Here is a 26,775-nt window from a genome sequence, read left to right on the forward strand (position 1 = left end):
AAAGGGATTTCTTTCCCATGAGCACATTAATTTATAAAGAGGTTTTTAATCTATGTTGCTTAACTAAAAGAAAATCCTACCCATGTAGATTATTACTAGACACTTCTTTATATATAGGGTAAATGCATTAACTAAACAATTTTTGGAGTAAATAGATATTTAAAGTTCTATTAGGAGTTTATCAACATTGTAATGGGTCAAACTTGAGTGATGACTTGGAGTTCACTGGGGGTAATTCCATCTATCACATTTCACATGATGGCTTCTAACTGTTTATTTGAGTTTATTCCACCAAAGCTTTTTTTTTTCCAAGCAAAGTATTTCCAGTGTTACATGAGGTTAATCCATCCTATCCAGATGTCAGTTATTATTGGTTTATTAGGTTGGTGCCACCTTATAAATGAGTCTTAAGTGATCAATCAAGAACAAAAGACACTGTAATTATATATAAGAGGTATAAGAAAAACATTTCTTCCGAGTGTGTGTGTTCAGTTCCTGTGGCTTCTTTACTATCCCTGAGAAGTAAAGTTCTAAAGCTGACATATTTAAATAGTAAATAGAGACTTACTAGAAGGAAGTGAGGGATGATTAATCAATTGCGTCCTATTCAGAAGCCTTTCACAATCTCACACTTTGTCTTCAGAACTGTAATCAAACTAATATTAAACTTCTACATTTGTACTTCTGTACATATTACAAAAGGTAATTCTGCAGGTGTTTCCTTACACTTCCTCACCATAATTGCAGGGATTACCATAGTTGTACATTTAAAAGAGGTATATAAACCAGGCATTTTCTATAGATTTTCCCATTACAGGAGCCAGTCAGTAAATTCCTCAGTAAACTGATAGAGTGACATTTACATTTATAGAGCTGTATAGTTTTCTAAGTGCACTAATTACATTACCTTTTACATATGTATTATAAACATCTCTACAAAAAAAATGGGATGAGCATTGTTACACTATGTTTCCAGCTGAGGAAGTTGAAGCTCAGTTAAGTCAGGTAATGTTTTCAAGAACATGACCAAGAAAACTTGAAAGAGCATGGAACAGCAATCAGTATCTAGTTTGTCTAAATTCTGCATATATATTTATATATATGTTTATATATTTATGTTTATATAAATACATATAATATTTACATATAGTTATATGTTTATATAACTATATATACATATAGAGAGGAGTTAGGTAAATATGTATGTATACATATATGTAGATGTGTTTACATAGTTACATAACTTTTAATCTTAAGTATATATAATTTAAAAAAATCATACCTTACCCTTTCTCATAAAAGGATTCTTTTGGGAGTTTTAAACAATTACTTATAATATTAAATTTTGCTTTACATTTTTTTCAAAATAATTAACACAGAGGGTGTTTCACATTTAAGCACCTCATTCTTTTCAAAAGTAATTATGGGGTTGAATAAAACAAGCTAATAGATGATGCACTCCTTGAATATTCAAATTTATTAATCCTGTCAGCAGAGTAAAATATGTGACTGTTGTGAATATTAGATTTAGAACAATTAGTCAATGCTATTGCTAACAGAACTAACAGAAGACACAGTAGAATGGAAGGACAAATGTTTGCTGATCAGAAACTTTGCTTGCCTTCCTGCATACTTATGGGAATTTATTCAAATTTAGACAATGTCACTATTTTTGCTTTTTCTCCTTACTGGGATTTTGTGGTGAAAGCATCCACATTAAACAATCTAATAATGATTACATTACTTGGGCAACATAATTTACTTTCCTAATTGAAAGTGACAAGTATTGGCACATGGCCAATTCTTCACATTCAAGCCTCCCAAGGATTTTCTTGTTGTGAAGTTGTTTCACTCCATTCTCAGTCTCTCTCCTCTCACCTCCCCTCCACGGCATTTCTTACCTCGCTGACATAAATGCCAGTGTCTTCTTCATCATCCGTTCGGTAACAGACTGTCAGGCCCAGCTTCTCTTGACTGCTAACACGGCACAACTCGACCTCCTGAGAAAAACACACACGTAACGACATTTATCTCAGAGAGAATTCCCACAGCAAAATGGAGCACTCTCGGGCACCCTGGGATGTGTTCAGCACTATTGCCCGATATTTGAAATGAAGTTGTTATCAAAATTGCCAAAGTTTACCTCCACTGTTTTTTCTACATAGTCAAGCCAATGTTTTAAATTTTGTTGTGAAGTTGAAAATGTGCAATTTTCACATTAAATCGTAAATTTAAAACTTCTCAGAAATCACACAATAAAGTATAGATAAATATGCATACATCAATAAGATGGAATCAATAAAATGTTTGCAAATGTTTATAAAAATATTGAGAATCACTGTGTTTTTTTGTATTTTAATACAACAAAACATAGTTCAAATAAAACCAGACTAAATTGTATTCTACATTAATTCTTCTTTTGAGTTCTATACAACATGATAGTTAGCAAGTATTTTGTGTGGCACAGGTCAAGGTTTTCTATTGTTTGGTGGAAGCTCTTGCCCTTGGGATAAAAAGGGTTCATCCAGGCTGAAGGGAGAGACATCAACAATCATGTGGGCAGAGGCAATGACTCAAAATGTAGCAGCAAATGAACAAGGAAATACATTTATTGAAACACATGGCTGAGGGGCTTGAAATGTCATTCCTTAGGTAATGTATGTTGAATCTATTTCCTGACTGATGTTCAGTAAAATAATAATAAATTTCAGTGTATTTCAGTTTTATATAATGAAATAGAATTATATGAGTACTACTCTCAGAAGCAGATGACTTTAGGATAAATTGCAAAATTCCAAGGACTAAAACACAAATTAGTACTCTCATCATGGAGAACTTGTTCCTATTGAATGGAGAATATAAGGCCCTTTAGTAAATAATCAGGCGAGAACGAACAAAGTAAAATTAAATTGAAAGTGAAGTCTGGATCAAGTTTCCAGAACCCAGGCTCTGTGGGGACTGCAAACTTGTCTGTCTTGCTTAATAGTCTTTCTCCAGTGTCTGAATCAGGGATTTGCAGAGTGTGGACACTCAGCAAATGCTGGTTGAAGGGTGATTGTTCCTATTTCATAATCTTTCCTAATGCTTGTAACTTTTTGTAAATAATTAAGTAGTCTTTCCTCGTTCATTGGAGGTAGATTGTGTGTGAGTGTGTGTGTGTGTGTGTGTGTGTAGGTGTGTGTGAATAAAAAGATTTTGAAGGTCGATAATAATAAAGTATCCACTTAACTGTTTATAATCTGAAATAATTACCAGGACTAAATAAAGAAAAAATCACTTTGAATAAGAAGATACCTACCAGTATACTCTGCTACATTTGAAGAAGTGTCCTCCCTTTCAATATTACATTTCAGTGAAGTCTTTGTCTTTGAATAATAACCATTTGTTTTAATGACATACTAAAAGCCACAGGTAAATCATTAGGAAGGGTAGACTATCACAAGCTCCAGTGACCAATAATTTCACAGCTAATATGAAATCAAATAAAAATTAAATCTTCTATCTTGAGGCATGTACTGCAAATTGGTGAAATACATGAAACTGTGAAGAATGATGACTTTCTAAGTGGTGGGCAAAGACACTCTAAATTCCATTGCAGTGGTTAAAAAGGCACAGTGTGTGCTGAACAATTGAAAAAAGATGAAAAATCTATTTACCTAAATAAAAAATAGGAAAAAGTGACATGATCTGGCACCAGAAGCAGAAAGTCATACCAAGCTGGGATATTTTCAAAACTGGCAATAATTAATGCCTCCAGAGGGAAAGAGCGCTGGCTAAAACTGTAACATTAGGAAGGAATTACAGCAACAGAAGAGCTTCAATTACAGCAATGAAGTACACAGTTAAGTAGTAAAGAAGTTTGTGATTCCTAAGAGGCCTACAAGGAAACCTAAACACTCCATAAAGAGCTGGGATTGGGACCTTTAAATTCAGGCAAATGAAGAGTGGTAGTCAGTGCTGAAACCCACTGACTTTCAATGTCCTTTCCGAGACACTAGAGGAACTCCTTCCCTGTGGGAAGGCATTTCCAGAGGGGGCATGCTTTTTGTGAATGTGTTCTCTACTTTCTCAGCGATGTGCCCAGGCATGGTATTTGTTTAGAAGATGCATATCACAATATTTTGCAATTAAATGGAGCCAATATGTGAACACAAAAAGGGCAGAATCTACCTGTAAGACTTCAATACCACAAATAAAAGCATTTACCCATGAATCACAGGGGAAAGGAGATTAAGATCCTGAGGTCAAAGTAACTTTTCAATATTGTCGTTGTATTGGACCTAAGCCAACTGGTGGAACAGGCCTTAAAGTTACCTATGGCATCTTTGCTTTCAATGTCTCCTTTTTAAAGATGCTCAACACCTTTATATTTCCTTTTAGCTTCCTGAAGTTCCGAAGGGCTGCCTGTGTAGGTAACCAGAAGTAGTTCAGGTTTGCCACCTTGCCTGTCTCCTAAAACAAATCTGGCCTTTGGCATGGACTTCTGTTTACTCAAAAGGAGCCCTTGACATGCCAAGGTACAAGGGCTGTGACAAATACATATTTCTTAGAAGGATCATCATTAAAATTACTTAAAGTGTGGGCCACTGGTACATACTAATAAAGACTGAAAATAGTCAGCTTTAATTCAAAAGACAAACTTTGTGGGCCTTGGACGGTGTAGCTCAGTGGATTGAGCGCCGGCTGCGAACCAGGCATTGCAGGTTCGATTCCCAGTCAGGGCACATGCCTGGGTTGCAGGCTACGGCCCCCAGCAACCGCACACTGATGTTTCTCTCTCTCCTTTTCTCTCTCCATTCCCTCTCTAAAAATAAGTAAATAAAATCTTTAAAAAAAATAAAAAAAAAAGACGAACTTTCTGGCACCATGATTCCAGGCTGTGAAGGAGGCTCCAGGGAGGTTTCCCCGATGCCACAACCCAGCCACTGCCAGCCCTGAGAGAGCGCCTGTGCTTCTGTCCTCGTCTGAGACTGCCTCCGACACTACACATTTCACAGTGGTACCCAGAAGCATACATTTTAGAATCAAAGTTCCTTTAATTCTGTGACAAAATAGTTTATAAGCAGCTACCTGTAGACCATTTTGTTTGTACGAGGCAGGGGTGGCTTTGTAAAGCCTCATTATCTGAAAGGAATTCTCTGGCACAGGTTTAATTTAGCATTCCCTTCACACGGCACCCCAGCCTCTGACTTCTGAAGAAACAACCTCCTGGTAATAGAGAATGTTTTCCCTAACAACTTTCATACCTTTCCCTCTGTCACTTGGAAGCCGTTTGATGAAAAACATAAAAGTGAAATGCTACCTTCCGTACATTTTGTGCACGGAGACGATTCACGGACGTATACAAATCAAAGCCGAGCGTGCGTGGATGGCACTGCTCGCCGCCCATAAATCATTTGTGACTGGGGTGGGAGAATCACTTCATAGATCTGATGAAACTACACTCATTTTGGCTTCAATGTGCTTTAGGATGCTGTGTTCTGGGAATATGTATAAAGTCCCTTAAAAAATCAAATCATGGCATCTAATCCTGTGAGGAATTGATTATCTGGAGATGGAGGGAAGAGTGTAAGATTAAAGTTCGTTAGTAAAGCTTGCCGTGAATCATCCTTCTAATCTTAGAATGACAAGAGTAAGAATTTTACATAAATTGGTTATACTACAGTGCTGGAAAATTTATATATATTTTTATTTTTTATGATTGGGTCTGGGGAAAAACAAGGAAAAGAGAAGAAACTATACTTTGCTTTTTAGAAAGGACTCTCTTGTTGGAGGAAGACCTGAGGCTCGAAGCCTGCCATGATTTTTTAAGCAAAGTGTTTCCGAACTCGGAAGAGCTCTGAGGTCCAGACCAAGAAGGCTTTTCCCCTCAGCGAGAGAAGTCCAAGGCTGTCAGTGACTGCTCAAGTTTGAAGAGGAGGCAGGGTTTGACAGGATGGTCACTGATACTAATTAACAATCGTGGGAGAGAGGGATCTTTTGTGTCCATATCTTTTGTTTTATTTCATTCATTTTGCTCGTGTTTATTTATCAGACAACATATGTAAGTTTAATATTAGTCATAAATTATTGTCTTCCATTTTGTGTTGTTGGTTAGTAAGCAGAGAAACACTATGCTTAGATGTTTCAACATCACATTTATTTAAAAATTAATTAAGCAGAAAATTTTCACCCCCACAAGTAAGCGAAGCCTAGACACTCTGTTGTGAAAATACTGCTTCAATGTCATTCTCTTCTGGATAATGAAAACCACATGTAACAGTATGAAATAAATAATAAAAATCCTGGAATACCCAAATTGCTATTATAACATTTCAGGCCATACACCCCAACTAAACCCACATAACAAGTTGCTGCAACTAATAATTAAGTCACCTTTCACAGAGATATTAGGGTGAAAGCAAAAGCAATGCAGCCAATGTCTTTGCATGAACATCCTGAACCCCAACCCCTGATTCGATGTTTTTTTTTTCAGTGACATGGCTGTGAAATGTGGGCAGTGTTTAATCCCCAATTTCCTATTCTTACAGACTTTCTGGATTCTTTGGGAAATAAAGCTGTCACATTTCTTTATGACCTAGGTTGTCTGCTTCTCACTGTGGGCTCTGAATTGCCTTAGGAAGTCATAAATTACCCATTTTGAATGAATTTTCTACCTTAACAAAGATGAAACAGTGATTTTGTTTATACTTTATAATTGGCAGAGGGGATGGATTCATGATGGCAGCAATCAATAATCGGTATTGTGAATTGTGGGCCAGGAACAGAAACTTAAATCCGGGTGAGTGTGCAAGGTGGCACACCAGATGTGTATTGTTACTTCTGCTGCGCCAACCAGAGAATCAGGAGACCTGTCCCTTGACAAGCTTTCACTCAGCCCTCCCCTGTCTATGCCAAAGAACAAAGCATGGGAGGAAACAGGGGAAACACTTCTGTTTATACCAGTAAAGTTCTTTTCTATTTTGGTTATGTAGCTTTTGAGAAAACTGCAGTTGCTTTTAGGTGTTAGGATCATGTAGTTTACCTTTATAAGAATCCAGAAATCCAGGTTTTTAAAAAATATTTGACAGCTGCTGAGTTTTGAGCAACCATTAAAATGATCATTTGTTAGCTTACTAATGGCACTGCTAAATACCCACAGTCATTTGTGGCTGGATTTTGTGATTTATATGTAAGCTCTTGTTTGGGTGGGTGGGTGGGTGTTCCATCAAAATAGCTCAACATGCCATAAGTAATCTGTAAAATAGGCTATTGATAAACTGTCATTTCCATAGTCTCTTTACTTATAAAATATCCACTTTAAGCACTCTACTCTCTGATCAGCTCAGATACTCTTACATTCCCACTCTGCTCTTTCGCTAGACCTTGAACATAACAACCCTTCCACTTCTCACTATCAATAATTCTGTCATGCCCTCTCCTCTCTCATTGCCCAGCGTGGAATCCATAGTTAGTCATAACAATCTGCTGTACAGATCCACAACTCCCGTGTTGTTCTCTGCCTCCACTGGAGCACTGAGCCAAAGGTCAATCATGTTTAAGCCCAATTATACACTTCCAATATTCCTACCTGAGCAGCTGTGTGGTCCTGGAGGAAAACGCACAACCACAGCAATCATACTGACTGCTTTCACTGTAAATTCGCTACCACAGTTCTCAGTTCTCAAATGGGCCATCAACACTGCCTGACAATCACACTGTACTTCCCTTGTCAGGTGTACTTCTTTTCTCAAATTTCCAACAGACCCTGTCTGTCCACTCTCAGGTGATGACCTCACTTCAGAGTCCATTGGACACTGGTAGACAATTACCACTTCAACTTTCCACTCTCCCACTCTGGTATCTCACACCTCTTTTCTCTGCTCCAGTGCCTTCCCTTTCTTCACTCGTAGCCAATCATCCTGTTCCATGCTTCATGGAAAAAAAAGAAGTGATGAAATTGAAACTACTTCATCTTCCCTCCACTCAGAGCATCAATCTAAATTCATCTGTAACCATCTTACAGTTTGTATTTTTATTATAATGAAAGAAAAATATCCAATTCTATCAAAAGCCAATGCCTCCTCCCCTCATTTTCTATTATTCCTTTTTAAAATTTTTTTCAGAGTTTTTCTCATGGAATGATTCCTTCCCTTCTCTTATGTTATCAGTTTCTCTTTCCTTATTAGATCATTTTCATTGCTATATACACACCCAAAAAAACATTAATAAACCAACATGGGGTAGGATGGGAGAAAACCCAACAGAGATGGTGATAGGCTCTAGTTGGGGTTGTTGGAAGAACCTAAAAAAAGCACCTTGAAAGAGATGATGAAATTGACCTTGCTGTTCACTGAAACTAAATTTCCAAGCAGAGAACACTTTCCATACAAAGACACAGAGATATAAAACAGCTTTTCATGTTAGGGGAGCTTTGTAATTGATGAGTATGAAGCTAAGGGTTTAAGATTTGGGTAGATGAGGTGGCATGGCGAAAAATAAAACTGCAGAGGTAAACAAGGGCCATGCCATGGACGGATGGCAACAACATATTAAGTGATTTGGACTCTGCAAGAAGAAGAGAGGAGTCATTGTAAAGAAAATGCAGTCTGACTTTCAGTTTGGAAAGATGGTTTCAGCAGAAGCATAGTGATCTTATTGGATCTTGTATTATTTGTTAATTCTCACGTAAGATGGAGTGCCAGAAGAGTACGGGGAAAAGAGCACATTGGGGTGGCAAAATCACTGATTGGAATGTGGAAAACTGATAGAAGCCTGTTATGTAGGTAAGATGTGTAGAGACAAGGACAAGGTTGGGAAACTAACATTCGCTGTAATATAAGCTGACTCAGGGTGATGAGCACAGACTTGAGGAGAGAAGGGCTTGAATTGAAAATTTTCTTCCTATTCTTTCAACCCTTCCTGTACAACACATCTAAAAAGAAATAGTAGACCAAACTTTTACATGAAAGTAAGGTCCATTCTCTGAGAGGCTCAAACATCTATTGTTATTTTGATAGCACTGCTTTTCACTTGGTCCTGCTGTCTATTGTATCTCCACCCCTGGCGTTTGTAAGTGTCTCTCCTTTGAATTACTGAAAATAGCTTGTTCCAAAGAAAGTGTTAACAGCATTTCTTTGAGATTAGCTCTGTGCTCTCCTCAAAGTAAAGAGTCCAAAAGGACAGGATGCGCCTTTGTGCCTTGGTTGTCCCTGATTCCACGACTGCACTTCTGGTGACACTTGTGGCCAGGCTTTTGAGCTGCTTTGCTTTCAGTAAAGAAGATACCATCTGCTTTCAGGATGCTGTTTTAAAGTGAACAAACAAACAAACAAACAAACAAAGACCCTTGTCGTTTTGAAGAGGCAGGCGTTCACTTGAGAAAGGCAAAATATCTGTTACCTAGACGTAAGGATCCATAGCTACTCCGGGGGGCAGGGTCAGAATGGCAGAGCAATAACAGCAAAATGTAAACATTCACAAAGTGGTCCTCTAGTGTATATTGAAGGAAATTTAATAAACTAGGTTATAAATACCAACTTTGAGTGACAGGCTATGGTGATAACGGTTATCAGTACTTTATCTAATGGGAAACAATGTCATTGTCAGCCAACACTTGGGGATATGGAAAGCCCCGTTAAATATTTGGTAAAGAAGCTGAGACAGATGTAGGGTACATGGGTAGGGACAAAGTGGCAAAAAACGCAGAATCAAGAGACAGGGCTGCAGTGAAGGAGTACATGTAGGTTTGATAGGACTAAAAGCTGCTCCAAGGGACACAGAGTTTAGGAGAGATTTTTACTGCAAATTTGGGCTAAAATTTAACAAAGGAAAAGATTGTGGGACATGTTAGCAAACAGCTTTTTTGAAACTGATTGGGGATATTAATCTAAATTTATCAGATAACATTCCATTTATTATGCTTCATGTTGGGTCAGTATGTTAACATGCAATGAAAATTTTTTTGAGAAATATAGTGTAAATCCACTATTTTCTTCATTGTGGGTCAGATTAGATGTAAAAATTATGCAGAAACTACATTGTAAAATATTACATAGAATAAATCTGTGTTCCTGGAAGTAGATCAAAGGAAAAAGTCCTTTATATTATTATATATTATACCCAATGTTTAATACATTGATTGAACTATAATCAAATAATGAATTAAATTTTTTTTCTTACTACAAAGCCATAATACTGCCTGCCTTACTATGATCATCCAAAAATATGGCACTATATTCTAGCATCTGATGGTCAGTAAGAATCTTGATCTACAAGATTAATTTTTAAAAGATGCCAGTGTTCCACATCTCCAGATTAGTACCACAGTGTAAAATAAAAACTTCTTTGTAAATACAAGGTGATTAATTCTGAATTCATGCATTAATCCATATTTGGTAGGTTCTACATTTTGCCATAGGCCATGATCCCAAAGTGTCCAAAGAATTCATTTGATAGCATGGATTTGGGATTTTTCCTGCTCTCTCTCTTCTTTTTGGAACTGGCTCTTCTAGTTATTTTTTAATGCCAGTCTATTATGATACATGCAATGCACTGCATCTTTATTTTCCTGGCAATAAAACTCTAATAACATGCATTAAAACCAATTAGCAGACCTGAATATCTCCTGATCTGATGAATGAGAAGGGAGGGTCTCCATCTATCTATTTCAGATATTATACATTGAATTCCAGACTGGGAGACGCCCGAGTCCATGTTGACACAACAGAAATTTGTCAGTCCTCCTCAGAACTTCTCTTTATCTGAAAACCATTCAGGAACTTTACCAGCATGTGTTATTAGGGAAACATAAAGGGAAGATTAACAAAGCAGCAGCAGAAGGGGAAATAAATAAACCTGTTGACAAGATGAACTTTACTTCATCAGCTGGTTACTGGAGCAGGAAATGCAGGCTTTTCTAATGAGGTACAGGGCTATTATTGCAAGTTTTTTTTTCCTAAGCTATTTCATAGTGGTGGCTAAGAGCTTTTTCCATGGTCATCAAAACAGAAAAAAAAATTACAAGACTTTTAAACCAGTCAAGGTCCCATAAATGTCATAATAATTGTTCCCAAATTATTTGTTTTCCTATTCTTGTTCTTGTTTGGAAAAGAGCACTTTCATATAAGTAATTGTGTTCACATTACCTCGTAGATATTTCTGATCTAACCAAGGAGAGTAAACACTAAAAATAGAACTATTACAAAATATAACAAAAGGTTATAAAATGTGGAAAGCTTTGTGTTTTACTCAACATTTCTACCTTTTCTTCAAAACACAATGTTTGATGACTTTTTTTTTTAATCAAGAAGCAACATATACTTTTTAAAAAGACCTATTCTTAGAAAGGAGATAGTTCATTTTGGGGAGCCATGTACATTCTTAAACACCAGAGCAGCTCCCTGGAAGTACATCTAACAGGACTTGCAGGCACAGTTAGTTGCATGCCCACTATTTTCTGAATTTGGTCATAGCTCCTATTTGTACCCAGAGGATCCATAATTAACAATAAACTGTGATATTTACCACTGATATTATCTTATCATTGCTTAAAAAATGCAATAATTGGTGGTATAAAGTTTTGAGAGTTTTTAACTTTTCATGAGAATATATATACTCTGACATAGGTATTGATTTTTGTTCTAGATGGTTTAATTTTCCCAGTGACTTGTGCATGGGTGTGTAGCTGTATGTTCGCATGATCACAGTGCCAGCTTGGGTCATTTTAAAGGTACTTGAGTAGCATTTTATGACATTAGATAGATAATTAAATACAATAAATAAACAGATTTAAAATTTTTGTTTATTTATTAAAATTATTTTATGGCTGTTTGCTCAAGGATGTTTTGAACTGCTGTTTCCTTGGGCCTTTGAAGAGTAGGCATGTTTCTCTATTTGTTGTTAATAAGATCAGTCTGATCATTTGGCCACTTGAAAATTAATTGCAATCATTGCATTATGTTTTCTGTGGTCTGGTTTAATAACTACATACAAAACCATGTAGAATCATCAATATTTACTTGATGTGTATCAGCATCTGCTCCTCAGTGTCCACAATATCAAGAGTTCCTGAATAAAAAAGGGAATACCTAAACAATGGATTTTATGACTCTGAAGAATTTTTATAACATGAAAATGATCATGGTAAACACTAAATAATAAAGCAGCACACAAGTTTATATAACACATAATGCGCCCCCCCCCCCCCCCCATTTTTCCAGTCTTATAATCCCATTTCTGGGAGAAAGTTTGCTCCAGTTGCTGTTACAATGATGATTCCTTTCTTTTTAAATATATCCTTGTATTTCCAAACATTCCTTACTTAGAATCAGAAAAATAAGTGTACACAGCAGAAAGAAAAAGGAGCTCCTACCCTTTGCCACAGCATGGATAGAACTAGAGAACATAGTGCAGAGTGAAATAAGCCAGGTGGTGAAAGACAAATACCATATGATCTCACCTTTAAGTGGAACCTAATCAACAAAACAAACAAGTAAGCAAAATATAACCAGAGACATTGAAATTAAGAACAATTTGACAGTAATCAGAGGGGAGGTGGGAGTGGATAATGGGGGCAAAAGGGTGAGGGGTTTTCAGGAACATCGCTCAAGGACACATGGACAAAACCAAGGGTGGGTGGAATCTAGGCGAGGGAGGTGGGAATGGCTGGGATGTGGGGGAGAGGGAAGGGGAAGATGCAGAAAACTGTACTTGAACAACACTAACATTTAAAAGTATTTTAAAAATAATAAAATATAAATATTGATCACTGAAAAAAGTAGTAATTAATGTTATATATATCATGAAGCTTCGGGTCTCTATTCTTTCCCTTCTACCTGATCATCTTTTTTTACTGGAAAACACTGATTAAAAGGCAACAAAATAATGTAATTTGATAAATTCAGTGGAGTGAGGAGAAAATAAACACAAATATCAAAGAACCACTGTGCGTGAGGAAGAAGTTCCAATGCTGTAGAGGTGTGTCTCACCTAACCCATGAGCAGCAGAGGAAACTGGTTAATAGAATAAGGTCTTTGGGAAACGTAGGGTAGTGGTTTTGAGGCCTTAGCTAATACATGAAGAACAATACACAGCCAATTCTCAGTACTTGGGAGTCTGCAATTTCAAAATGTTGTGTAGTTTACAAATATTATTGTATCTTTATCTAAAGGAGCTACACATGCTAAACTCAGTTATTTTGAAGACCAGAGCGCAGCCGAGCTTTACAGCTGTGGAGTGCCAGCGCCTGATGCTCTCTGTGCGTGTCCTGGGGCCAAATCTCTACACGCTGATGAACAGGTTGGACCTAAGGATTCTCTGCAAACCTGGTCATCTTCCCAGCCTGGCGAACAACATCACCACGGTGCTAATCAACCTGTTTAAGTCTTCAGGATTAGCTGGTATTCTCCAGCTTTGGCCTTTTGCAAATATTGGGTCATTGCCTACAAAATTATGTTCTTTTCCTCGTTGTTTCTATTCCTTCTGTTGTTTCTCTAGTTAGGCCTTCATTTTCTCTACCTGTCCTACCCCCTTGAATCCATCCAAAATATTACTTACTGATTAATCTCTATAAAATTAACCTTTGAACATGTTGTTCCATGCTGAAAGGCACTAAATGGTTACTACTGATTACTGAATTAAGTATAAACTTCTATAACTGACTTTTCAGGTCCTCTGTGATTGGATCCCAAACAACATTTTTCCCAACATCTCCAGTTCTTCTTCTCAAAGATCTGATGACCCGACCAAACTGGAATAGGAGTTATTTCCATTCTGTCATACCCTCTTCCAGCTCACAAAAATCTGTGCAACTTCACTTACTGTCCCAATTGAAAGTCGACCTGTGAACTTTCAGAGCAGTGGGAATATATTCAGTTTTGTAGGACCTTGCAAGTCATTAGAACCCAGTGTCTACTTGTTGCATAAAAGCATCCATTTCTACCCTACATGTACCGACCGATCACCTGTGCCATTTTCATAAACACTCATAGCCATGACTATAAGTGAATTGTAGCTATGTATGCTAACTCAGATTAACAGGGTTACAATTTTCAGTAAAAAGTACAGGTTTCAGAAGAACACATTTGGTATGGTTGTATGTCTAGAAACACATTGTTTTGAGCCACACATTTACTGGACAAAAGTATAAAGGTAAGCAAGATACTGGCAAAAATCAAATTCAGGATAGAGATTACTGCTATGGGAGAAGGTAAAGAGCAGGATTAGGACTAATCCTGCATGCATAGGACTAAAATGTCAGGGTGATGTTTTTTTTAGAACTGGATGTTGGGTAGACAGGTATTTATTTATCTATCTCTGTTTGAAGAAAAGTTGACCTTGTAGCATCATAGTAATCAGACTCTCTTTAGACTTGCGTTATAATCTTGTACAATTGTCCTATAGGTGCACTAGAGAAGAAGGAAAAATAAAAGGACGTATTTTAGCTCTTTATAACACTGAAAGCATAAAGACAGGCCAAGGTCACCTCTCCTCCTGGGGTGGCTCCAGGAACATGTCATGGCATGTGCCCTTTGATGGGTGTGCTTCATCTGGGCCAGTCAGACAGGGCAACAGGGGACTGGGCATCAGAGCTTCAGGGCCAGCAGAAAGTACAATTGCCACATTTGAAGCCAGAAGGAAGGAAAGCATCCAATTTTATGGGGTAGCAGAAAATAAGTTTTGAGAGCTTAGTTGAAACATATCCAAAGGATTTCCAGAAGCTTCTGGGAGGATATGGAGAGGTGATGTGGGAAAATTTAAAAACTGTTGGAAAGGATACAGTCAGGAAAATAGGTTTCTTTTTTTATTGTCTGTGTTTTATCTAAACAGGGGCGTCTTCCAAGGAAACAGGGTAACTGTCATCTGTGCACTTAACATGGATAATAGATATTAATACTGAGGGTAGCGATTATATATTTCTTTTCTGTCAATATTACCTTATATGATATAAAAACAAATACGGCATGAATGAATGCAAACATCCAACAGAACTCCTATAAAACACCCTTTAAGTGTGTCTGGCACTAGATACAAGGGATACCATTTTTAGAAACAAAAGAAGGCACATGACACCACAGCACGACTGCGCTCTTCTACTAGTCTTCTAATACCATTCGGTGTACACAACTTTAGCGCAACATCTCATCTAGGGCAAGTGTGTGTGTGAGGAAAAGGGCCCGTGAAAGCATGTGTGTCCACGGATTTGTACAGGGGACAGAAACATGTGATACAGAGACACAGTGATTTATGTACACACGCAAATCCAGAAACACACACATACAAACACACCCCTCTGGAACATACACTAGCCCTAAAAGGCTGTCCTTTCCAGCTCGGCCATGCCACTGGTATCCAGCACCCCAGGTAGTTGCTCTCTCTGAATGCTCCTGACTAAAATGCAGAAATTCTGCAAATTACTTCTATAATGGGCAATGGAGAGGAAAAACTGGCTAAAATGCAACAGAGGAAAAGCCAATTTGAATCCTATAAAATGTTTTCTAATGGTGGAGGACATTAGGTCTTGGAATGATCTCAGCAGGAGAATGTAAATGTGTTGTTATAGGGAGGACTTAAAAAATCTCAATGAAAAACTGATTTTAACTGTCAGTTGGGCAAACATCTGCAGCAGAGAAAAGGCAGGACTTTGGGAACCTTCTGGCGTTTACAATTGTTGAAAACTTATGTGTGACAGAGAAAATCTTGCAATTCACTGCTGGGTGTTGAAAGGTAAAGGGCATTGTCATCTCAAAGGTTCATTCTTTACTTTCTAGGGAAAAAAGCTCAGTTTAGTCTTCAAAATATGGTTTTGTGGCAGGTGATCTAGCAACGAGAAGCAGCAGATGCCTGCCTTGATTAGGGTTTTCCTGACTGTTGCAAACCTTTCATTTAAAGAAAATGTTCATTTTAAGAGTCTTCGACTTTCCACTGTGAAAGGAAGTTTTGCTAATGACCACACTGTGGGCAGACCACAGTTGGGCTGCTGCTCCTAGATTTCGGCTCTTCCTTTTCTAGATTTTGTGAGCAGTGTGTTCATGTACATCAAAAACCACAGTCCTATTTGCAAGGAAGAAAGAAAGAAAAAAAATGTATCATGCAGAACTGTACTATGGACTTCTCATCAGTGCTGGGTGGTCCTCTGAGACTTCCATTTCTTTCCTTTGCAAAAGTAGATGAAGTTTAAATACGTTCTTGTGCATTTAATTTAAAAATATCAGCCACTCTATTGTTCAGAATGAAGTCCTTTTAATAAAAAAAAAGTCTCCTAATTCCTCCGATAACTTCCATGCATGAGGTAATGAACATTTTAGGATTTTAGAAGTATGCTTCACAGTAATCCCTTAGGTTTTTCTATTTCACAGAATTTACTACCTATTTTGCTAAATGCCTACAGAGAATTGGTCAAGTTCATGTTTTTCCAGTTAAAGGTACTGAAACTCTTCAGTTGTGAAAACAGCCTAATTAAAGTAACCTCCTTATCCTCCTCCTGCACTCTCAGACTTTTCAGGAAAGAATGTCTCACATTAAGTAGGCATGGCCTCAATGTGTTTTGGGGCTATTTGGGTGAAAAGAGAGAAGTCTTGGAGCGAAACAGATCAGTCTAGAGGCAAACAGGCTGTGATTGCTGGCAGCTGTGACATTACAAATACGACTGCATTCCCTGCTGTCATCTCACTTATCAATTTTGACAGGTGACTGTCTTGACTCTCTGAAACATTCATCAAAGAGGACAAATCGTGCTCGTGTCAAGCTTGCCAGAATGACTTTGGCTGTAGTTGACTATAAAGAAAATAGGGCTCATAAGCACTTGTCATGCAGGGGAAAAGTAACAGTCTACCTAAACAGTTTTTGCTTATTTAAAAAAATGCCAATTCATTCATTCATTCATTCATTCAAACCTATACCATTCCCACCATATCAGTTCACGTCCTTTTTCATTTCACACCTGGACAAAAAAAAAATGACCTCTACTTTGTCTTTCTGGGGGTTTTGTTCCTCCAAATTTGTTCACACTCTTGCAAAATGGGTCCATCTGGAATACCAATCTAACTCCATCATGCCCCTTCTAATGTGGAATTTTCTTTCTATTGCCTGTACTATAAAGCTCAAGTTTCATGTTATGACATAAACAGCATTTCCTTATCTGGCCCCTCTAATTGTCCAGCTTCACCCTGTGCCTTCTTCATATCTCAAACTTACTGCCCAGATAGGTGGAATTATTTGTAGTTCCTTGAACCTGCTGTGCTTGATGCCTTCACAAGCTTGCACTTGCTCCTGCCTTAAATGTCTGCTTGTTCAACATTGTTCTCAGGTGACATTTCCTCTCTGACCATTCCCCAAAGACTTAGTCACTGGTTTGTTTCTCTGTGCCACTTATGTATTTTATTATTGTGTATATCTCACAGTAGTGTAATTATATGTCTTCCTGTTTCCACATTTAGACTGTGAGCTCCTTGATGGAAGATAGTACCTTATTTATTTTTGGCTTACCAGTGCTCAGCATAGAATCAGAAGTATTCTATTGCTCAAAAATATTTTTTCTGACTTTACCCGAGTGCCCATAGCTGCAAGTAAAACATATATCATAGTAGAAGTGGAAGTCATTTCAGAATCTTTGTGTCTAAAAGAAAATTTAATGTAATATGAAAAATTAAATGTCAAAAGCTTGCATGTTTAATTATTTACTATGGAATACCATGATCTGTGTTTGCATGCAGGTTTGATACCTTAGACTGCAATTTTCTTTTCTTATTTTTTCCCAGCTTTAACTGAAGTGTTACTGACATACAGAAAAATTGGAGGTGTAAAATGTGGTGATTTGTGTATATATTGTGAAATGACTATCACTATATGCTTACTTAACATCTTCATTCCCTCATGTAATTACGTTTTTTCTTAACTTTCAAGGATATCATACAGCACTGTGAACCATTGCCCTCACTGGGTTCGTAGGACTTACAGAGTAACCAGAAGGCTGCCCCCTTGACCAGCATCTACCCCATGTCTCCCACCACCCACTCCCTGGAGGCTACCATTTTGCTATCTACTTCTCTGAGTTAGTATGTTTTTTTAAAGCTTCCACACATAAATGAGGACCTGTAGTACTTGACTTTGTCTGTCCAGCTTATTTCACTTAGCATAATGGCCTCAGTCCATTCACATTACTGTAAGTGGCAAGATTTTCTTCTATTTTATATTTGAATAGTATTCTATAGGATGTATATACTACATTTTCTTCATCCATTCATCTGTCAATGGACACTTGGGTTGTTTTCATGTGTTGGTTATTGTGAATAATGCTACAATAAACATGGGGTATAGATATCTCTTTGAGATAGTGATTTCATTTTCTTTGGATATATACCCATAAATGGGACTGCTGTGTCATATGGTAGGTGTATTTTTAACTTTTTGAGGAAACTCCATATTGTTTTCCAGATTGGCTGCACCAGTATACGTTCCTACTAACAGCTGTTAGGGGGCAATTTTAAGTTAATGAATAGAGTGTGCATAAAGTTGTAAAACTGAGGAAGAAGATGAGTTTGTGACATAGGGTATATAGGAAACTTCAAAATCAAAAACATACTTAAGTAATTCAGTAAATATTGACAAAAATTTCTTTAATTTATAGGAATTTATGTTTAATAAGAACATCTAATATTGTGCCAGGCCTTTCATTAAACCTCCACATTCCAATAATTATCACTCTTCAGTTTCGCTTAAGATCTGTCCCTGTCTTTATTTCCACTACTGCTACTATTGCTGCCACCACCACACTACTACTACTAGGTTTGCCTTTACTCTAGTCTAAAGAGAAAACTGAGCCCTGGCTGGCATAGCTCAGTGGATTGAGCGCGGGCTGCGAACCAAAGTGTTGCAGGTTCAATTCCCAGTCAGGGCACATGCCTGGGTTGCAGGACATGGCCCCCAGCAACCACACATTGATGTTTCTCTCTCTCTCTCTTTCTCCCTCCCTTCCCTCTCTAAAAATAAATAAATAAATTCTTTTTTAAAAAAGAAAACTGATACTTTTTATTTTTTAAATTAAAAAAAAATCACTTTACGGACATATACTGAGCACATACCTAATGAAAGACACATAAAGTTGGAAGAAAAAAACCAAAAGTCTAATGGGAGAAGCTACCACACATTGAGGCTATCACAGACTGTCTTCTCCTCTCCTGTTCCAAACCCTGGAGTGTATAAGAAAAGTGATTTTAAAAAATCACAATGATGCTTTAAAATAAGAAAAGGGAGCCTTGGTGGATTGGAAACTATGAGAAATCTCAGGAAGAGGAAAAGCAAAAGGGATCACATTAAAGCCTGAAGCTCGAACAAGAGAGAATGAGAACCAAGGGGTTGCCTGGAGAGCAACACAGAACCAGCACGGCTCTGAGCTTGGAGCTCCAGACACATAGTGGGTGGAGGTGCAACATACACTGTACATTCCTCCAGCTGCATTCTCTCTGCCAGCTCAGAACACCAAGAGCCACTGGTCAGCTTGCTTACCCCTCCCCAAAGCTCTACTAGATAAGGTTGTAGTAGCCCCAAACTTAGAGTAAACTGGGTTACATCTGGGTAGAGCTGTCACAGGATTGGAAGGTGAGGTGGGGGGGGGCTCTTATGGAGGCAAAGGAAGAGGAGCATTTCAAGAAGACACAGGTGGACAACAGCACCAAATGCTGCTGAAAGGATAAGCAAGTACAAGGTATACCTGGACTCAGTCATTGGGTTATTAATTTTCACCCTCAAATCACATTTTAATGGGCTGAGAAATTAAGTGAGATTTTAAAAAAGTGACAGAGAGCCAAACTATTCTTTTAAGATGTTTAAGAAAAGGAAGAATAGAGTAGATGGAAGTCAGAGATCCAAATAGGCTTTGTTTTAGACCTTTCTTTTTAATAAAGGACACATGTATTTGGGCCTGCTGTGACACTCAGGTTAACTTTCTTGTGTGCCACTCACAACTGATGTATCAGGTGCTTGTACTGAGACCCTACCACCCATAAGGGAGAATTCCTCTCCTGAAGGTTTGTTTTCTTCTTTCTCCTTGAGTATTCTCAATTCAAGGTGATAAAGTTAGGAATTATTATGGTTAAATACTATATACATATGCAGAATATAATATATTATATATAACATTTAACCATATATGTAACATTATATATATATTCCAGCCATTGTTATTACATGTTCTCATATATTATCTCATTTAATATTAAGGAATACTTATTATTAATGATATTTTCTTTGCAAAGATGATGAACCCAAGGCTCAGAAAGGTCTCCTGGGTACTAAACAATGGAGTTTGACTAGACCTGATTCCAAATATGCTTAAATATAATTTTTCTTTCAATCAGAGTGCTGTAATCAGCCCTTTATTTGTTGGAAACAAAAATTTTGAAGAGTTTTCTTGTAAATTAATTGGTAGGTTATTTATAGGGGATAATAAATAAAGACTTAATGAAAGTAATTTATTTTATACAGTTGGAAAATGAGCAAAATAGTTTGGGTGCCATAAAATTTAGACTCTTTGTCAGGTAATTGATCTGATACCAATCAGTTCACCCTGCATTATTATGGTGCAGACATCTATACTTTGTCTTATAGCTACTATACAGTTATGCATGTGTTCAAGATCATTAAGAAAAATGACAGGGAATGATTCTAAAAATAATGCTTCTACACCTGAGAAAAGCCCCTGAGAGAACATATGACCTTCACTGCTTTGACAGACAAAAAGAATGGAGCTTGAATCTGGAATGGTCACTTTGGCTCAGAAGTGGAAATAATGTTAATACTTTTCCTTCCCTGAGAATATTCACATGTGCTGCTTCCTATATGAATTATACTTGGTCTGTGGACCTATTTACCCATCCAACATAGGGTTTTATTGCATGCAACTGCATCACTAAAAATATGTATGGTGGATAAATCTCAAAGCACATCATTTGAAAAATATAGGCCTTCAAATGAACACAGAAGAAAGTAAGCAATGGAAACTCTGACAGTCACCTGGGTTGTATTAAGTAGAGAAACAAAATTTTGGAGTCTCATCAACTTTCATTTGGGAGGGAGAGATTTTATTACTTTCTGTGCATATCAGACAGGAAGTAGTTCAATCTTTCCTTCACTCAGGGAATCACAGTTTTCTTTAGAATTTCCCAACTAGATTCCTCATATGTTCTTAAAGCATATTTAAAACTTTGTTTAAAAGGATTTACCGCTGCATTTACTTGGCAGGTATTCATGTATAAGTCAATGAAAGGGAAAATTCTTTAAGGATTATGAGCTTCCTGGCTATAAAAAGGCTCAACAGCTGTTCCTGGATCCTGTAGTTACTCATAAACATCCTCTTGGAAAAACACGATCCTTCCGATGGTTATTTAGAAGTTCCAGAACTTTCTCAGAATAAACCACAGGTAATCACACTTTTTAGTGTGTTTATAAGAGAAAGGTGGAATATTATACACTCTTGATAATTATACACTCTAAAAAAGAACACATACTCGTTATATGCCAAAGGGGAATTTCCATAGGGAAATAAAGTAATGAATATCTATTACTTTTATAATCATAAAATGCTTTTTAAGAGAAAAAAGAAATTCTTGTGGAGCACCTGCTATTTATTAACTGCCTGTGAGAGATGAATTTTTAACTTTCACACATGTCTCTTTCCTTTGTCAAATGAATTGTGCATGCGTCTATAACCTTCTTCTGGTTCAATTGTACCCTGTCAAAGTCCTATGAACTTGAATTCTCTGCTGTCTAAACAGCATTAAATTGTTTTTTAATTCATTTTTTAAATTTAAATTTCTGCCTTTAATATCTCTTAACATGACTTGATTACTAAAATTCCTTTTATATTTGAAAAAAGAGCTCTTACAATTCTACTTTAAAAACTACATTAAAAACAGGTTTCTGTAACAAATTCTTTTTTTGTTACTGCTTCTTATAAAATTTTTTATTTCCTACTAGGAAGAATCTATGGCTTTAAAACTTAGTCTTCTCAGGAGAATGCAAGGATAAGTGGATTCAGTGTATTTTACAGAATAAAGAAAAAAGTTAAGGTTTAGCTTTCAACACTTTGCTACTGAAACACAAACAGAAATGTGAAAAGAGAGTATCTACAGAAGGGCACAGATAATGAAATGACAGCACAGGCAAAAGAGTACCTGTGAGACTGGTCAAATTCTAACTTTGGCTGCTGAGTAATTCTGCTATAGAACTCCACCTCACAGTTAGGGTTGGCTTCCCAACAGTGGCTTCCATGACCTGGTCAGCACCAAGTCCAAACCCATATTGCCTTAAATATCATGCCCTAACAGAGGAAATCTGGTCATTTAAAATCTGATGATATAAATAAGAAAGAGACATATCTCAGTCTAATGAAAGTGGTACCAATTTTTTTGCCATTTAGCTTTGTATTTTCCCAGTCTCTCCTTTTTATGATGAATATAGGTGTAGAATATCTCTTGTTGTATTTCTAAAAACTACTGTCCAGTGCTTCATCTGCAAACATCATTACTGATGATATGTTTCTGTAGGTTTAAAATGAACCAATACACTTATTTCCTTCCTCACAACATTCCAAATGTCCTACTGGCCAATGAAGAGGCAGAGTCAGAGACTTTGTGACGTGTGTGTGTGGTATTTTTAGTCATGTTTACTAGAACAATAAATGACAATTTCCAATTTAAACTAGAAAAATTATTATAACATTTTTAATTTGAAGGATATTTAATTTGAAGAATTTTTTAAATTTTTAATTTGAAGAATTAATATTTACTTTGAAGAATAAAACAACTGTATGGAAAATGAGAACATCTGAAGAGCTTCAGCTCTAAACTCCCTTAAAAATTTCAACTTCAGATTTGCTAACCTGCAAGTATATTTAGGATTTAGTCACGGCTTCAATCATTTTACTATGTACTTGGTGCTTGAATGACAAAGATGCATAAAATAAGGTCCTCCACACTGAAGAAGCTTGGAGACTTATGGGTGAGCCCAAAGAGAGAACAAATAATAATAATGCAATAAGGCAAGTGGAGGAGGATACAGAGACCAGAAATCAAGACCCAGTGCTTATTTAAACTTTTTAAAAAAAGATTTTATTTATTTATTTTTAGAGAGAAGGAAAGGAGAGAGAGAGGGAGAGAAACATTGATGTCAGCGAGAAACAGTGATTGGCTGCCTCTCATATGCACCTTTACTGGGAACTGAACCTGCAATCCAGGCATGTGCCCTTAATGGGAATCAAACCTGTGACCTTTCTCTTTGCAGGATGATACCCAACCAATGGAGCCAAACTGGTCAGGGCCCCAGTGCTTATTTAAATGAATAAGTATACTAATATCTTATGATCGCCTATTATTTAACAGTTAAAGCAACATTTTGACTCTGTGTTTTTACTTCTACCTCCATCAAAAAGTCAATGAATCATCAATTTACAAAGGAAGAGAATAAATGAGGAAGAGAAAAGAAACAAAACTATAAGACAGCCAGAAGCAATTAATAAAATGACATTAGTAATGTCTTACCAATCTTTAAAGAAAATGAATGGATTAAATTATTTAATCTAAAGGTCCAAAGTGGCTGGATAAATTAAAAAACAGTAAGACCCAACTATATGCTGCCTACAAGGGACTCACTTCAGCTTTAAGAACACACATAGGCTAAAAGTGAAGGAATGAGAAAGAATATTGCATGCAAGTGAACACTCACAAAAGACCAGGGGTAGTTATACTTCTATCACACAAAATAGACTTTAAGTCAATAACCATAGAAAAAGAAGGTCATTATATAATGATAAAGGTGTCAATATATTAAGCAAATGCTAACAAATCTGAAGAGATAAATAGACAATAATACAGTAACAACAGAATAATTTCATAGCTCTCTTTTACCAATAGATAATCAATCAGAAACCAACAAGAAAACATTGGAAATCAATAAGTAAATACTGAAAATCAATAAAAACATTGCACTTTAAATATAGACCAATGGACCTAACACACGTATACAGAACAGTCAATCCAACAATAGCAGAATACATTTTCTTACCAAGCACATGCAGAACATTCTTTAGAGTAAGTCATGTGTTAGTTCACAAAACAAGTTTAGCAAATTTAGAAGAATGACATTTTATTATGTATCTTTCTGACCACAGTGGCACACAAATAGAAATCAGTAACAGAAGAAAAGTTGGAAAATTCACAGATGTACAGAAATCAACACACACTGCTCGACAGCCATGGCCTGGGAAGAAATCAAAAGGGGAATCAAAGCGTTGCTTGAAACAAATGAAACACAACGCACTGAAATCTGTGCGATGCAGCAAAAGCCATCCTAAGAGGGCAGTTAGGATGACAAAAGCCCACGTTAAGTAGAAAGAAAGATCTAAAATAAACAAGCTGATTTTATACCTCGAGGAACTAGAAAAAGAATAATGGAATAAGCCCAAAGTTATAAAAAGGGATATAACAGAAGTAAGTGAAATAGAGACCAGAGAAACAACAGAAATGGTCGGTGAAGGTAAATGCTGACTTTTTGAAGAGATACAAAATTGACGTACCTTTACCAGACTAAAAAAAAGACAAGACTCAAATAAAATCGGGAATGAAAGAGAAAATGTTATAATTGAGACTGCTAAATACAAGGGATCACAAGAGACTGCTATAAATAAATATACAACTACAAATTAGATAACTTAGAAGAAAAGAATAAATTTCTGGAATCGTACAAACTACCAAGACTTAATCATGAAGCTATAATCAATGTGAACAGTAGAGTGAGCAGGAGATTGAAATAGCAATAAAAAACCTCCCAACAAAGAAAAGCCCAGGACCAGGTGGTTCTACTGGTGGTTCTATGAAACCTTTAAAGACAAAATAATTCCAATCCTTATCAAATTCTTCCAAAAATTTAAAGAGAAGGGAACACTTCCAAACTCATTTTACAAGGCCAGTATCACCCTGATACCCAAAGTGGATAAAGACACTACAAAACAAGAAAAATACAGGCCACTATCCCTGAGGAATATAGGTGCAAAAGTCCTCAAGAAAATATAGTAAACTGAATTCGACAGCACATTACAAGAATCTTACAGTGTGATGTAGTGGGATTGATCCTTGAAATGCATGAATGGTTCAACATATGCAAATCAATAAATGTGATGTACCACATTAATAGAATGAAAGATAAAAATCATATGATCATCTCAATAGATGCAGAAAAAGCATTAGATAAAAATTCAACATTCTTTCATGACTAAAAACTCTCCGCTAATTGGGGATAGGTAGAGTGTACCTCAACATTATACTGGCCAAACATGACAGCCCACATCTAACATACTCAGTGGTGAAAGGTTGAAAGCTTTTCCTCTAAGATGAAGAAAAAGACAAGAGTGCCCCTCCCACTACTCCTGCTGCCAGAGCAATTAGGCAAAAAGAAGAAATAAAAGGTATCCCAATCAGAGAGGAAGAAAATTGTCTCTGCATATAATATGATCTTATATGTAGAAAATCCTAAAGATCCCATGAAAAAGTGTGTGAATTAATAAACAAATTTGGTAGAATTGCAGAATACAAAATCAACATATGGTAAGCAGTTGAATTTCTATACACTAAGAATAAAATAGCTAAAAAAGAAAGAAAATAACCCCACTCACAATAGCATCAAAAACAGTAAAATACTTGGAAGTAAATTTAACTGAGGAAATAAAATACCTGTGCACTAAAAACGATAAGACTTCAAAAGACACAAATAAATGGCAAGATATTCTGTGTTCATGGATCAGAAGAATGAATATTGTTACAATGTCCATATTACACCAAGCCACATCTAGATTTAATGTAACCCCGTTCAAAATTCAAATGGTATTTTTAAATGGGAAAAATGACAAAATTTGTATGGATCCACAAAAGACTTCAAAAGGTAAAAGCAGTCTTGAGAAATAAGAACAAAGCTGGAGGCATTTCTGATGGGCAAATTTATATGAGCTAACTTTTTTTAAACATGAAAGCTAATGTCAGACAATATGGAGAGGTGTACCACTTGCTACCAGCTGGTACAGTATGGTACTAGATGCTGACCAAATGTGGCCATATGAGTGTATGTGCCCTTTTTATAAAAACCTATAAAACATGATTGATGTATTTGAAATGTTAAAATGTGTGCAAATTTTAAAGGATTTTTCTCTGCATTTGTCTCACTTTAACTTAGTATCATGGGAAAACTGGATGAAAACAAATCATTCCATATGAACATTGATATCCCACTAAGCTCACATGTGAGGATTCTGTGATTTAAGAAGTGAATGGTCCCTCCGTTCAAGAGACAGAGTTAGAGCTGGAACCAGAAGCCCTGTTTGGATTCCTGCCACTGGATTATATTGCTTCTGGTAGGAACACTGAAATCCTTGTTTGTGATTTACTTTATATTTCAAAAGACAGCTCTCCTTTCTTTGACCTTATGAAAACAGTTTATCAAAGCAGAATAGAAGTTATTGGGAAAAAATGATTTGAAATGCAAATGTTCACCTTAAACACAGCCTTTCACAAACACCTTTCAGTGATGCAAGGCAATCATTGGAATGCGTATCATGAGCATCTTTAAACAAAAATTGAATGTCGGCATTTTGCTAAAATTCATATACATAGTGGAAGGAATCTTCTTTTTATATCTAGAGTCCTAGTAAAATAAATGAGCTTATGGTTACATTGTTTAATAACCTATTTGGAAAGTTAAATTTGCTTTTCGCTGTTTTCTTAGGAAATAAGGTTTAGTGTTGTCATAATC

At 36.6% G+C, this 26,775-nt stretch overlaps 1 protein-coding gene across 2 annotated transcripts in view; it reads right to left on the reverse strand.

Moving 5' to 3' along the window:
• PDZRN4 (PDZ domain containing ring finger 4) overlaps positions 1–26,775 on the reverse strand; it is a 322,138-nt gene that overhangs the window by 17,522 nt on the left and 277,841 nt on the right. For both annotated transcript variants that reach the window (XM_028533071.2, XM_028533072.2), the window contains one exon: positions 1,902–2,000. In XM_028533071.2, coding sequence (XP_028388872.1) covers positions 1,902–2,000 — 99 coding nt within the window. The remainder of the gene's footprint in view (positions 1–1,901; positions 2,001–26,775) is intronic.

This window comes from Phyllostomus discolor, chromosome 2, assembly GCF_004126475.2.
Source record: "Phyllostomus discolor isolate MPI-MPIP mPhyDis1 chromosome 2, mPhyDis1.pri.v3, whole genome shotgun sequence".
NCBI lineage: Eukaryota > Metazoa > Chordata > Mammalia > Chiroptera > Phyllostomidae > Phyllostomus > Phyllostomus discolor.